Below are 13595 nucleotides of genomic sequence, written 5' to 3'. Positions count from 1 at the left end.
TTCTGCTGGCGGGCCCAAGGAGACAGGCCTAAATCCAGCATTCTTGCTCAGCAGTACCCAGGAGCAAGAGCCTGGCTCCTGGGCCTGTATGCCCAGGGCAGCTGGCCCAGGAGGGTGGTACAAGCTCCAGGATTGTGGACCTGATGCTCAGCTGGTATAAATCAGCACAAGTCCAGAAGCTGTGCCAAGCTGGCCAGGCTGAAGATCTGGCCCCCGCATGTCAAAAATCATCTCTATTGGTAAGGGATCCCATGTCTACCCCCTGCGGCATTTCAGGACACCCCTGGGTTCTTAGCCTGAGCACCTCCCTTCCAGCATGAGTGATGCTGGATTGCTCCCTAGCTTCATTACCGGGGAGGGGCAGTGAACATGGATGGGTCTCCACCCAGTGCTCTGGAGTTGTGGGGATACGGAGATCACTGCTTACCCTGCAACACTTCCCACTCTGTTGGGGCAGTTGCAGTGCATGACCCCAGGACACCATTTTCCATCGCAGCACATGGGCCTTACTGTGAGGGGTGACCTGTGTAGGTAGGTGCAGGCTACTGGCCTGTCTCCCCAGCCCAGGAAAACCTGACTCTGCACCCAGAGTCTCCCAAGCCCTTCCTTCCTTTATTCTTCAGACAAAACACTCCCAAGCCAAGCAGGCTACAGGGACCCAGAGGCCTCTCCCCTTCCCTGCACTGCTTAGCCCTGTGTCAGGATCTGCCACAGGAACCTACTGGCTTCCTATAGTTTTCTCAGCCCTTTTATGGGGATCACCTGACCCCCTTCCCAGCTAGGTCTGATGATCCAACAGGCCTGGGCCCCCTGGCCCTTAAAGGAGCAGGCAACCCTGTTATTCTCAAGTGTAATGCAGAGCCTGCCGTAATGCCCAAGAGCATGAAAAGGAGGGGAACAGACTTTCCCCTACTCCATAACAGCAAGCTCTGTATCATGCTCTGGCTGGTCAGATCATACCTCTGTGAGGCCAAGCCCTTTGCTACAGTCTGAAAAGCACCATGGTAAGTTTCCCAGCTCACTCTTCATCCACCTGTCTGTCTTTGCTGAATGATCTGAAAACTCATGGAGGAAATTCTCAGGCCACTGCCTGGAAAGCACCATTTATCCTCTGCCGAAGGCCGGTGCCATCCACCTGATGCAGACACACGACTTCGTCGGCACAGCATTTCCTCCAGCTTTCTGGACAAGGGGAATGGGGGAACAATGGCAGGAAGTGAAGGAGACGGACAGACAGACACGCATAGCTGTCTTCTGGATGAATTAGTCATTTAAAGGGGAGGCTGGCTAGTAACGTGGGGCAGGATGATAAACAGCCTTTTGAGACTGCCCTGGATTAATTGCTCCCTTTTCCGGAGCAGCGATCTCTTGGCTGATAAGCACAGAGAGACCAGAGAGACTGTCCGGGCATCCTCTGTCGGGCTCCAAGATTCTATCCATCCGGCGTGGCTCAGAAGGAACCAGCTGTGCTGCTTCACACGGCAGAGATCAGTCATCCTCCCTGGTCTCTTTCTCCAGCTCCACATACTGCACCCCTCATCCTGGAGCGGAGATGTTCAGCAGCACTCTGTGTTAACCTAGCCCACTGGAGTCAGCGCGAAAACTCCCACGGATTTCTGAGTTAGGCCATAATGAGGCTGGTTCTCAACCAGTGCAATTCTGGTATCCAGTGCAGCTGGGACGCTCCGGCTCACTTGGGTGGAAGTGAAAGGAGAGGCAGCCCCATCAGTATCTCTGTTTGCAAGCCCAGCCTGATCAGCCCTGAAACATTTTATGATCCTTACATATGAAGGACAGGTAGCCCACAGGTGAGCATGTTACAAGTCCCCCTCTTTGCCAATCCACAGAGGATATGAGCTGTTACAGCCGACAACCACAAGGCATGGGCTCTTTAGCTCAACCTGTAGCAGCTTATGCTTTTAGCCCCCAAGGTCCCCAGTTCAATCCCCCAGTACGTCGGCCAAGATAGCAGCCATCACAGATGCACAGCAAAAAGAAATAGGATGGGATTAGATTTCCTTCAGATGTCAGGTTTATGCATGGTGAGCCATTTCCTTGAGACAGCAGAGCTGGGTTGGTGACAAAACGGCTTCTGTTTGAATTAGGTCCTAGAAGCGTGGTACCAAAGGTTATTCTTCTTAAAAGAAATTCAAAATATTTTCCTGAAATAAGAGGTCATCTCAAGTAACCTTGATTAAGAGAGAAAATCTACCTTCATGTCCTAGGGAAATAGACAGACACTTCCTTATTGCTAGAGGAACGGAATACAATTTGGAAGAATGCTGACAGTCCGTTTCCATCTGTATTTCTGCTCCGAACCTTAAATTCTCACTGCATAAAGCATTACGGATGCCAGTCGCTTCAACAGTGAGTCAAGTGATTCCTACCAGAACACTGATATAGGGCCATATCCAGCCTGGGCTAAGCCTGGGAGTTTCAGGTCTCCAGCCCCATGGTTTGTAAAGCTTTGAGATACAGTGCTAGGGCCAGGCTATCACAAATGCTGGCTGTTTAGCTGCATTGCCTTCCCGTAATTGTGAGCACAGCTGGACACCTGATTCACGTGCTGGAAACCTCAGCTTTTCCACCCTTCGGTGGAGGTGGTGCCATGCGATACATTCAGCTCCTGTGATTCTCAGTTATTCAGCAATCATAGGAGACCACTCTATGTTCCTCTCAACCTGGGAGATAGGTTGGGTAATAGCATGTGGACCCTTTGTACCTTTAGATCACTGTTCTGACCTGTGTGGAATGGGTTGGTGGGGTCAGTCCAGTTCCTAGCAGGGAGGGGTCCACTTCACAGGAGCCACCATTAAAATTGACATGGGGCGAACAGGCTATGAAGGCTCCTCTCCAAGCTCTGGGACTGGCCCCCTTCAGGCTGAGGGGCCTTGTGGAGTAGTTTGACCACCCTGTGGATAAATAGAGGCCCTCAGACTTAAAGGCTGGGACCTTTCCTACAACTGTTTATATTCACTTAAAGAAAGCAGGCTGCCTCTGGAGCTCTCGCCTCATCCCCGCAGCATGTGACGCCGAGTGCTTTGCCGGGGGAAGAAGGCGTTCTAAGGACTCCGTCTAAACCTGTCGGCTGTGATGAATGTCTGTTTTCTTTTGGCTGAATTACGGCGTTTGGAGAGAGGCCCTCTGCGGCTGCTCGTCTTGCATCAGTGTGGCGTGAGCTACATGCTCTTCTCGGGCAAGAGGGCTCTACTGGCAGGTGTGGAAACTCAACAGCAGCAGCATTTAGAACAAAAGTCACTTGTTCTGCTCCCACCATCCCTGTTTTTGAGGCCTCTCTTCCTTGCTACCCAATGGGCAGGAGAGAATGACCCTAAAATGGCTGGTAAGTAACTCCCACCAGTCATCTGCTTGTATTTTTCTGTCCTTTGTAAGCTTAGAGACTTCTGGACAGACAAATCAACCAGCAGCAAGAAAATGATGGCAAGAGAGCAATGATGCATAGCAGTCCAGGAGAATGAGACTCTACAGGTGAAATCCTGACCCACCTCAAAGCCATTGGCAAAACTCCCATTAAAGTCTCTGGAACCAGGATTCCCCCGCCGCAATTCCTATCTACTTGGTTACCATATATTGACACAACCTCTTCATTCTTAATGGCTGATTGCCATTCCTTAGACTGTTCTGATTGGTCAATTGCTGTTGCACTAACCCACTGGAAGAGGCTTTGATCAGATCTTCCGCTGAAGGGAATGGTCATACGGCTCTGATGAGTTCAATAGAGATACGCTGATTTACATCAGCGGAGGATCTGGCCTACAGTTGTTTTTTAACTTGGGAAATAAAGGTATCACAATCCAACAACTTGTACAGAGGCGTGCTCATCTCTGAGCCCATTCAGTCTGTGAGTATGAAAAAACCTGGAAATCAATATACCTACTGGACAATAGCTTGGGAACACTGTTCAATCAGAAAACAGCCCACGCTGGGTATCAGCTGGGCAGGCCAGTTTCTAAAACACAAAAACCAACTGAGACCTCAGTTCTAATCTCCAGCTGAACCAATCAGAACCTTCTATTACATGTGGGTAAGTAGCCCATTCCCAAACCTATACAGGACTGCCATTTTGGCTGAAATCCTTCAATCTCATCTGAACCAGCTTGTATCTTTATAATGTACTAGTTCTGGGGTTCCGTTAGGGTTGGAATCCATGCTTGTTGGGGAGAGGGTAATGGTTAATCAAAACAAAGGCAAAAGGGCTAAAGGATTAGCCTTTGGAGGGAGAAGGACAGGGTTGGTGAAGGAAAGAGAAGGGAGACCTCAGATCATTTGGATATGGATCTGAAACTCTGAGAGATTCTCAGAACCGACCCTCCAGCCTTTCTGAGCCTCACCTTTTCTTGTTACCAGCAGCAGATCCCAGATGAGACTGGGTTCTGTTTCAGCCCCAGAACCTCTGCCGAACAGGGAGAAAAGCAGCCAGAAGTTGATTAGAAGAACAAAACCATAAGGAAACTGCAGCAGCAAAAAGCAAACATGAACTGTGGATTGGTGAGTAGGGAATACAGGGGAAATGGATAAACATGTGTAAATCCTGGGCAAATGCAAGAGGGGAGCAGCAGCAGGCCTTTGATGTGCCTGCCTGTGAAGCTAGTGGAAAGAGTTAATCCCACACAAACAACAAATCCAAGGCAATGATGATAGTTTTAACACAAAAAAACTGACTCACCCACTCCCAGCATGAGCATCACTGGGAAGATGAAAGTATTTTTAACTCCACCCGTACAAGCAGCAGTCAGGTCGGATGAGCCTGGCTTATCTGGAGCCGCTAGTGGCTGGTGAATTCCATGAAGCCAATGTCAGAACTCACTGCCACCCCCACATGCTCCACTCCAAGATGGCAGGAGCCCCGATCTCCCTACTCTACTGAGTACGCAGATGCTGAGCCGCCCTTTTGTAGTCCAACTGTTGGTTTCTCAGCCTCTCTACTGTTTATTTTTCCTCAGAAAAAGTCTCTCAAATAGCAAGGGCGAGGGGAACGGAGAAGGGCCGCCCCAGGGCCTGGATCCACTGGTGAGAGCTTGCAAAATAAACATGTGGAGGCCGAACTGAGTGACAGCCACTCCTGGGAGCAATTAACTTTGGGATGGACTATCAACAAGGGGTTCTCTTGCCCCCTCACTCCCTCCAGGGTCTCAAATCATGGTTTTAAAATAACCATTTGTAAGAAGCAGGGGGAAGAGTCAGGGAATCAGGGAACTGAAATCTGCCAAACACCCTCCAATAAAGAATTCAGCCTTTCCCACCAGCTTCTTGCTGCTCACTAAGGACCATGTACTGCTCCTTATGGCCAGGAGCCAAAGGCCACTGAAGCCAATGGAAAGGCTCCTATTGACCTCAATGGCCTTTGGATCAAGATTTAAGCATGCGATGCGCATCACCCCTCAGGGTTCAGCAGGTGAGAGGAGATTTAGTCCACTCCCTGTGCTGGTTCAGTACTACACCCTGCCCCCATCTCCCCAGCCAAGAGCACTCACCATCTCATGCACAGCTGTTCTGATGGGGAGACACCAAAACTACCCACAGCTGAAAATGCCCCAGCTCATGCTATGGGATATTGCAGTGTGTAATGCATGTATGGACGGTGAAGAAAGCTAACAGTTCAACCGGTGTGCCCACACTGTATTCAGGAAGTGTGACTGCAGCATGTGTGAGCTCAAAGCTAGCTCAGGTATATTTACACAGGCTGCAGTCAGATCTCCCGACTGCAGTGTAGACACATCCAAAGACTGGCTTCTGCTCTGCATTCACACTAAGCAAACTGCTTTCCATGTACACAATTCCAAACGGTTCTGCTGCCAGTTCTGTAGTTAAAGCCCTGGACTGGGATTCGGGAGATCAGAGTTTAGTTCCAGGCTCCTTGTATGACCCTGAGCCAGTCACTTAGTCTCTCTATGCCTCCGTTTCCCCATCTGTAACATGGGGATAATAATCTTTTCCTGCCTCAAAGGGGCTTTGTGAGGATCAATCCATTAATGTTGGTGAAGAGCCCAGATGCAACAGTGACAGGGGCCATATAAGAACCTAGATGTGAGCCCAGAAAGGAAAAGTGACTTGTTCGAGGTCACACAGGGTGAGCTGTGACTACACCATCCAGGTTCTATGCACTATCCCCCAGACAAGTCCCCTACCGATGGGAAGGGGAACCACAGCCCCAAATATAGAAACAGACACTGCCTCTTCAACTTCACAAACCCAGGACGAGGCCTAGTCGTCAACTGCTTGTTATAGTCTGCAGTCAGACACATAACAGAGGGACTCCGCCCCAGAAGCAGTAGCTGCTCAGGAAGGACAAGAGGGGCTATCACACACAAGGAGAATCCTGCTAGGGCGGCCCAATCATTGTTTAGTGACCAGGCAGAGTTGAAGGGGCCAAACAGGAGCCGAGATCTGCTGGGGCCCACTCAGGATATGGGCCTTGTCAGCTGGGAAGCCAAGGATGCAGGAAAAGGGCCCAGAACAGGACATAACACTCCCTCCCGTTTCCAGGGATGGAGTGTTATGGAAGAAGGGGGCCAAGGGAGAGGCATAAATAACCCCTTTATCGGCCTTCTTTGACAGCTAGAAGCGTGTGGAAAAATAAGTCAGCGCAGCCAAGGTGAAATCCAGAGCGACTCCATCAGGAGATTTTAGGAGGAGCAGAGCAACTTACCGTTGGGTCCTTTCCCTTCTGAAAACACTCCTCCTTCTGTCCAGGGAGAGGCGGCCAGGAAATCTGAAACAGAAGACAGGAACCTGAGGCCAAGTCACTCTGGGGACACAAGCAAGGGGGGGACTGAGGGAACTGGGATGAGGGGAAGTTTTGGGGAGCAGTGCCCCTTGGGAATCCACTTCCTCTAAGCAGTCGCCCTAGAAGAATCAGGGATGTTCGGACGTCAGGGCATTTAGCCTCCTTCAGATGGCTCTGATTTCTGGATTGGGGCAGCGTATCTAGACACAAAAGCTCTTCACATCTTAATCTTCCCTGACAGCTGATGGAAGTGTCTCACTGCTCGTAAACGTTAAGCATTAATAGAGCGGGCTGCAGGTGGAAGTAACACAGGCAGAGGGTGGGCAGGGTTCCCTCCCCAGTGCACCCTAATCCCGACCTGCAGCCCCCCCTGCTAGTCTAATTTTGGGATCCCAGCCCCCTCTTCCCCAATTTTTGGTCAGAATTTGCTTTCACTTCCACAAGTGTAAGCCTGGCTTCAGTGGAAGGACCCCAGATTTACACTGGTGTAACTAGAATCACTCTTTGTCTGTAACTCTAGCAGATAGTTATCCTAGCCACTGAGGGCTTTGAAAGTGTCTCTTACAGTAACCTCACTGATGCTGCTTGGCAGAGGAATCTGGATAAATAAGAGACTTGTTCTTAAAAAAGATGAGAGTCCCTGCTGATCTTCCCATCTCCCCGGGGGAGGTCTCACCCCCTCACAGCCACAGGTCTAGAGCTAGAGACACACAGCATGATTTATCTTTTGCTATTTGTCCAAATAAAGCCAAAGTTACAGCTGGCAAAGACACCAGCTGAACCGAGAAGGCTGAGCCACTTAGAGAGCCCCATACATGGTGTGTTTCATCTCTTGGGCTCAAAAAATGGAAAGACCAATTTACAAAGATGAGTCAGTTTCATTACTCCCCTGTCGACATGTTGGGAAACTGAGGCACAAGGTGGGGTTGTGACTCATCCCAGGTCCCCCAGCGGAACAGTGCCAGGTTTTTCAAGGCCCAGTTGAGTGTCCTGCCCACAGAATGCTAAGGGATAATTAAACCACCTGGAATATTAGCCTGGTTTGGAGCTTCAGTAGAACAATTCACTGCCGTAATAACAGCAACGCTCTCCATTTACACTGAGCTTGTTATCCAAAGTAGGGCACCACTGCTCCTGTTTTACACATGTGCCAAAAGCCCCACAGCAAGTCAGTGACAGATCTGGGCATAGAACCCAGGAGTCCTAGCTCCCCAGTCTCACTGCTAACCACTGTGCCTTACTGCCATTCCAGAAAGGGCCAGTCTGAGCCACAGGAAAGTGTCAGTGTGTGTCTCTGACATATAGGTTTGCGGGGGGCGGGGGTGTGTGAGCGGGGCCTGGGCATGAAGCGTGAGCATCTTAAGGTGAGGGGTGACTGTATGAATCTCTCGTGTGCTCCGAGCGCCCCCGCCTGTGTGTTTGCATCAGAACCCTGCATCTGCGGCAAAGGGCTGGATGCGTCTGAATGGAGGCTTTGTGCGTTGTGGGAACATGTCAGTGTGGGTACGGGGTGGCGTGTCTTGCGTGTTACTGATGTGCACGTACCGGTCAGCCAGAGAGAGGGCATGTGTGTGTGACAAGGTGGGTGCCTGATGGGTGAGGCAGACTGTGTGCAAGAGCGCATCCTCCTCCTGCCAGGCCTGCTGGCACCCTCGTGGGTGCCTCCACCGCTCAGATAGAGGGCAGGCAGGGGACACAAGCCCTTGACCTTTTCTTGGTGTCATTACAGAGACACTGAATTTCCCTTCTCTGCTGCACACAGTCAGCGAGGCAGGGCTGTGGGGCCGCTCCAGCTCTCAGCTTGGCCTGACAGGGTTTCCGAGCGGCTGCAGTCACTGTCCTCAGCCAGGAATCCCCTGTGCTAACAGCCCTGCTGTAGGAGAGGCAAGGAAAACTGTTGGGTCAGGAGAAGCCCACGCGCCCCAGGGGAAGTGGGAATGGCCAGGCCAAGTTACCAGGCCAAGACACAACACCTTTCAATGTGGGGCTAAGGGCCTCGATCTCTCTGCCGGTCTCTAGTCCGAGCCATCTTCCCTACCCACCCTGCCATTTCCTGTGGGCTCAGGGATTCAGATGCAGCCCTCGGGAGCAGAGAGGGGTGTCCAGATTGGGCTGATGGCCTGCCATGTGATTCTATGTGGCAGATGAGCTCGAGCACAGTAGAGGAGAGTTAGCCCTGCCTGGCAGGGAATCCAGACTCCCGGGTCTCCTTGCAGGAACGTGCACAGAACCTGGCAGGGGTGGGGTTTCTCCCTGGCACAGCGATTGCATTGCTGCCACCAACTTCTCCCCTTCAAACTGCCCCTCTGAGCCCCTGAAATGCAAAGCACTGCCTCTCCTTCCCCGCTGCCTGCCTGTGGTGTCATTCCGTGGCACTAGTTTGGAGTAGACCAGCTTTGGAAGGAGCTGGAGGATCCCGATACCTGGATCAGCAATGACCAGGCACTCTGTGGACCAGGCATGTGCTTAGCCTCTGGACAAGGGCCTGGCAACCCCAGCCTCTGATGGTCAGGCTGCATCACAAACGGACACCAGCCTGAAGATTACACTAGCAAGCACTGCACTGATGGGTCTCTGTCTCCATGGGCTTCCGATCAGATTGTCCCGTCAACAGGCTCCATCTCTTACCCATGTACATCATCTTCCTCTGGGGCGAAGGAGGGATTTGCTCCATGCTTACTCACTGATCTCCCTGCCCCAGCATACTGCTCTGCTGACGGACCTCAGTCTGTACCGAGGAGGATGGCACTACTCACCCCCATGCCCCAAAAGTCAGGTTCGGGGGGTTCCGCCCCCACACTGGCCTCCTTCTGTGCCCCTAGGAGCCAGAGGAGAATTGGCTCAGTTATGCCTGATGACCACAGCGAGAGCGGTCATCAAGCCAACTGGTTGCATCACCACTCTGTAGACAGAGGAGTACGCCAGGGGTCAGCATTGATTGTAACACCAGGCCTGCTTGACCCCTTGTTGGCTGCGGAGAAGTCCAGACCCCAAATCTGGACCTCCGGTACCCAGTTCAGATCTCTCCCTAGAGCGGGCTGTAACAGAACCTCCAAAACCAAGCATCCCTGGACTCCAGGGAAGTTCATACACGGATCCAATCAGGAGCCAAACTTCCCAACTGGGCACCGGCTCTTGTCAGTCCCTAGGGAAGGGTTCAATTTGGATCATAAACCCAAAGGCTCAGCTGATTATCCACCCACTATCCCAGCTCTTTGGTCTCTTTGGTCTGCAGGCAGGAGCTGGAAATCTCATGAGAACAGTCTCTCTTGTGAAACTGGCAGCACCCCTGGCTTCTAAAAGGGCTGGAATAGCCTGTCTCTCTGCATTGTGTCACATTAGCCTCCATGCCTGGCCTGGATCTGGAGGTGCAGAGCCATATGCATGAAAAGGAGAGAGCAATACATCCCCCTACGGTGGAGATATATATACAGAAGGCAGTAAATAAGGACCTCATCTGCTCATCGGCTGAGAGAGGGACGGATCAGAACTCATCAGGTGAGAGCCCGGTGGGGCACAGAGAGGGTGGGAGCAGAGGTCTCAGTTAACAACGTTATTTTATGTCTATTAGCAGAGACCTCGGCCCCTGGGCTGTTAAAACAATCCTGCTTCCGTCCAAAAATGCCTTCAGCCCACTTAGCTGTGAGGGAGTCACTGCGATAAGGTAGCGTCTATTTATTTATTCTCATAACGTGGTTGAAAAGAGTGGACGTAGCTGGGTTGCCAATGTCAGACGCCTATGGCTCATAATTCAATCTGTGTCAGGCCCCGGGCTCACAGGAAGAGGAGGAAATGAGATCCAATTACACTGACTTCCCTTGGGGACCCTCCCTCTCGCTCTGTTTCTTATGGGAGTGGGGAGGGGAACGTGTACGCTGACTGATGGGGAGGTTTTCTCCGGTCTCCCCATCCAGAGGAGAGCATGCTAGCTGATAGGCCTCACCACACTCCTGTCAGCAGGTCTTCAAGAGGGGGTTTGGGGACAGAGGGGGGAGGCATATAGTGTGGTTATGGTCCAAGGATCTAATCCAGGGGAAGAGACGGGACTGGGCTGGGGCACAAGCCCCCTGCTCCCCTCTGGGGGGGAACCTGGGGAGAACAGCTGAAAGACCCTTTGATCCAGCTTACACTCAGCGGGCTATGTGGGGATCTAAGCCAACATGCCAGTCAAAGCTCAGTAGGGATAGAGCATCAAGGGAAGCAGTGCCACAGAGCCATATGGGAGAGGGATCCGTTGTGCATTAAAAGCAATGAGCCCACGCTGTAAAGTCTGGGGAATTTCAGAGACTGGAGTTGGGGGGCCCCTCCTCAGCATAGGGAAATCTGCAGCGTGGGAGGCAGGGCACGCACTCGGTAGCAAAGGGAGCATTTGGGAAGAACTGGCGCATCACTGCGCATTGAGGGTGGGTTTTTCAAAGTAACCTAACTCTGCTCACACTGACGTCAAAGAGTTTTACCTTGGAATCCAACAGGAGCCAAGCTAGGTCAAGGCTGAGCGCTTTGGAAAACCACAGCCCTAAACAACTACTGGACCCAACCTAAACCAATGGGAGCAGTGACAGGAGACAGGGGATGCTCATGTGGGCAGGAGACCCCCTGGATAGCCATCCAAACCCAGGCACAAAGCGGGGCAACGAGCCACCATCCTGCTGTGCCTCCAGCGCAGACTGAAAGTCTGGCGGGGTGCAATCCTAGGCCCACTGAAGTCAAGGGCAAAGCTTCCATTGGCTTCACTGGGGCCAGGATTTCGCCATGGCATCTCAGAACTGCCTGCCCCAATGTCCCCACTTTCTTGTTTTCCGTCCCCACCTGCACAGATTTTACCTTTGGCCCTGTCATCGAATGGGCTAATTTGTCCTAAGGGTTCCATTGATCGCCAGCCTGTGCTTCCATGCTGCTGATTACAGTTCATTGCAGGCCAGCCCCCTGCAGGCTGCACGCTTTCCCATACGTGCCCCCAAATTCCATTAAGTGCGATATTTCCGGCCCCTCTTTAATGAGCTCTGCCTGGGGTCCAGTGCTCCTGGAAGATCCCTGGCACTACTCCTGACCTGCCCGCCCCATCCTATTCCAGTTCTAGCCTCCCCACAGCTCTGCCAGTGCACCTCAGTCCCGATCCCTGGCCCAGTCTTTGGCCACTGCGCCTGGCCCGTCCACACCAGCCCAGCCCTGCGTCACATGCATTATGTGTGCTGTGTGGAACGACGCTGCCCTGCTCACCCACATAGGTGCAGAGAGATTGGGTGTTACCTCCTTGGCATCCATGCCGGGCTGATCCAGCCACAGAGAGTAGAGTGTATCTTTTCCCCCGACAAAGAGCCGGTCGCGGTATTCGTCCAGATACAGGGAGCGGAAGTCTGGGAAGCCCCGGTGGCCGAGGAACAGCTTTGAGCGGTTAGCAGCCAAAAGATCTGAAGGCAGAGAACAAGGAGAATCTACTTGTGATGTCACAGCACATGAGGGGCAGGGAAGGCGGGACACAGTGCAGATCCCCAACTCTAACCTGTCTGCAAAACCAGCACAATCAATCATGCCCGGCTCACTTACCCCCGGGAAGCTCCATTATAGCCAAGTACAACAGCCTCAGGGCTGCTCTAACTTACCCTCTGTTTCCCCTGGCCCACTGTGTGCCCTAAATAGTAGAGAACAGACATAGTGTAATGCATTCAGGCCATACCCTTGGCATGCCCCCAATTTGCCACCTGTGCTGGAGGCTGGGAGGGGGCCAGTGTAGACTGCCCCCCCCAGCTCTACTCCGTTTCCAGGGCTGTTTCTGCCCACTTTAAGGTCTCTTTATGCTGCTGCCATTGGTCATTGCTGCACTGCAGCTAGAGACCCAGATGTCTTCTCTTGCCATGGCATCCCTGACTGGGATAGGTGAACCGAGTTGGATCAAGTGAGAACTGATCGGAGCCTCGACCCCAAAACACCAACTTGAGCCATTTGGGTCCAGCTCCTGCCAGGACTGGGATCAATAGAAAGCCATGTCAAAGGCATGGCCAGCCTGTTTGCAGCCCTAAGAGTTTCACATAAGGCCCTGCCCTTGGGGGTTCTCCCGACCCTTTGGGGTTCACCCTTTGTTAGTTTCACACCCAGCCCAGAGCACCAGGCCCTCGGTGCAGCTGGGAGTGCTCACCGCACTTAGCGGGAGGAGCTGGACCGAGCCATCGTCAGCCGGGAGTGAGGACAGGAGAGAAATTTACTGCTGATAAAAGCCCTGAAGATAAATGTCCTGTAAAGAGTCTGTCAGCGCATCAGCAATTAAACTCCCCTCCGCAGACAGCCCAGAGCACAGGACAACCCCAGGGGCTGCTGGGAAGAGGCTCTGCAGGCCAGGAGTGTGAGGAGACCATTGCGAGGGGGAGAAGATGACAATGCATCGAGAGAAGGGTAATGGGCTGCCTGGGGCGGGGGGAATGGAGAAAGGAATTGCCCACTCAGTATAAACCCACGTGCCCGCTGCTGCCAGCCCCACGCTGCTCCCATATGCCAGGCAAGAGGATACAATTCACTCACAACCCTACACACACAACTCCCAGCTACACATGCAGGGCATCTGTGCTGTGCACACTTACGTATTAACCTTACCAGGGCCATAAATCCTGCCCCTTGCAGCGCCTCCTAGTGATCCAGAGCACTGGCATGCCCTACGAATGTGCCCCCGGCCCTGACTCCTCCTGGGAGGAACTACTCCTCAGTCCCTCGCCCTCCAGGTCAGGATAACACCACACCACCCCCCAGGATCTGCCACCTCCTTAGACACACGCATGGCATCTTCTGTTGCCATGGCACTACCATGCGTGTGCCAGTCAAGGGAAGTAACTAACATACAAGTTGGGGATCGGAT

General features: G+C 52.5%; 1 protein-coding gene across 1 annotated transcript in view; it reads right to left on the bottom strand.

The window, feature by feature from the left end:
- SEMA3G (semaphorin 3G) overlaps window positions 1–13595 on the bottom strand; it is a 67020-nt gene that overhangs the window by 27776 nt on the left and 25649 nt on the right. The window contains exons 2-3 of the mRNA XM_073352540.2: window positions 11999–12159; window positions 6671–6733 (exon numbers count right to left, since the gene is read on the bottom strand). Of these exons, the coding sequence (XP_073208641.1) occupies window positions 6671–6733; window positions 11999–12159 (224 nt within the window). The remainder of the gene's footprint in view (window positions 1–6670; window positions 6734–11998; window positions 12160–13595) is intronic.

The sequence above is a fragment of the Lepidochelys kempii genome, chromosome 7 (genome assembly GCF_965140285.1).
Source record: "Lepidochelys kempii isolate rLepKem1 chromosome 7, rLepKem1.hap1, whole genome shotgun sequence".
Classification (NCBI taxonomy): Eukaryota; Metazoa; Chordata; order Testudines; family Cheloniidae; genus Lepidochelys; species Lepidochelys kempii.
The sequence above is the reverse complement of the archived record's forward strand: the minus strand, read 5'-3'. Positions and strand labels throughout refer to the sequence as shown.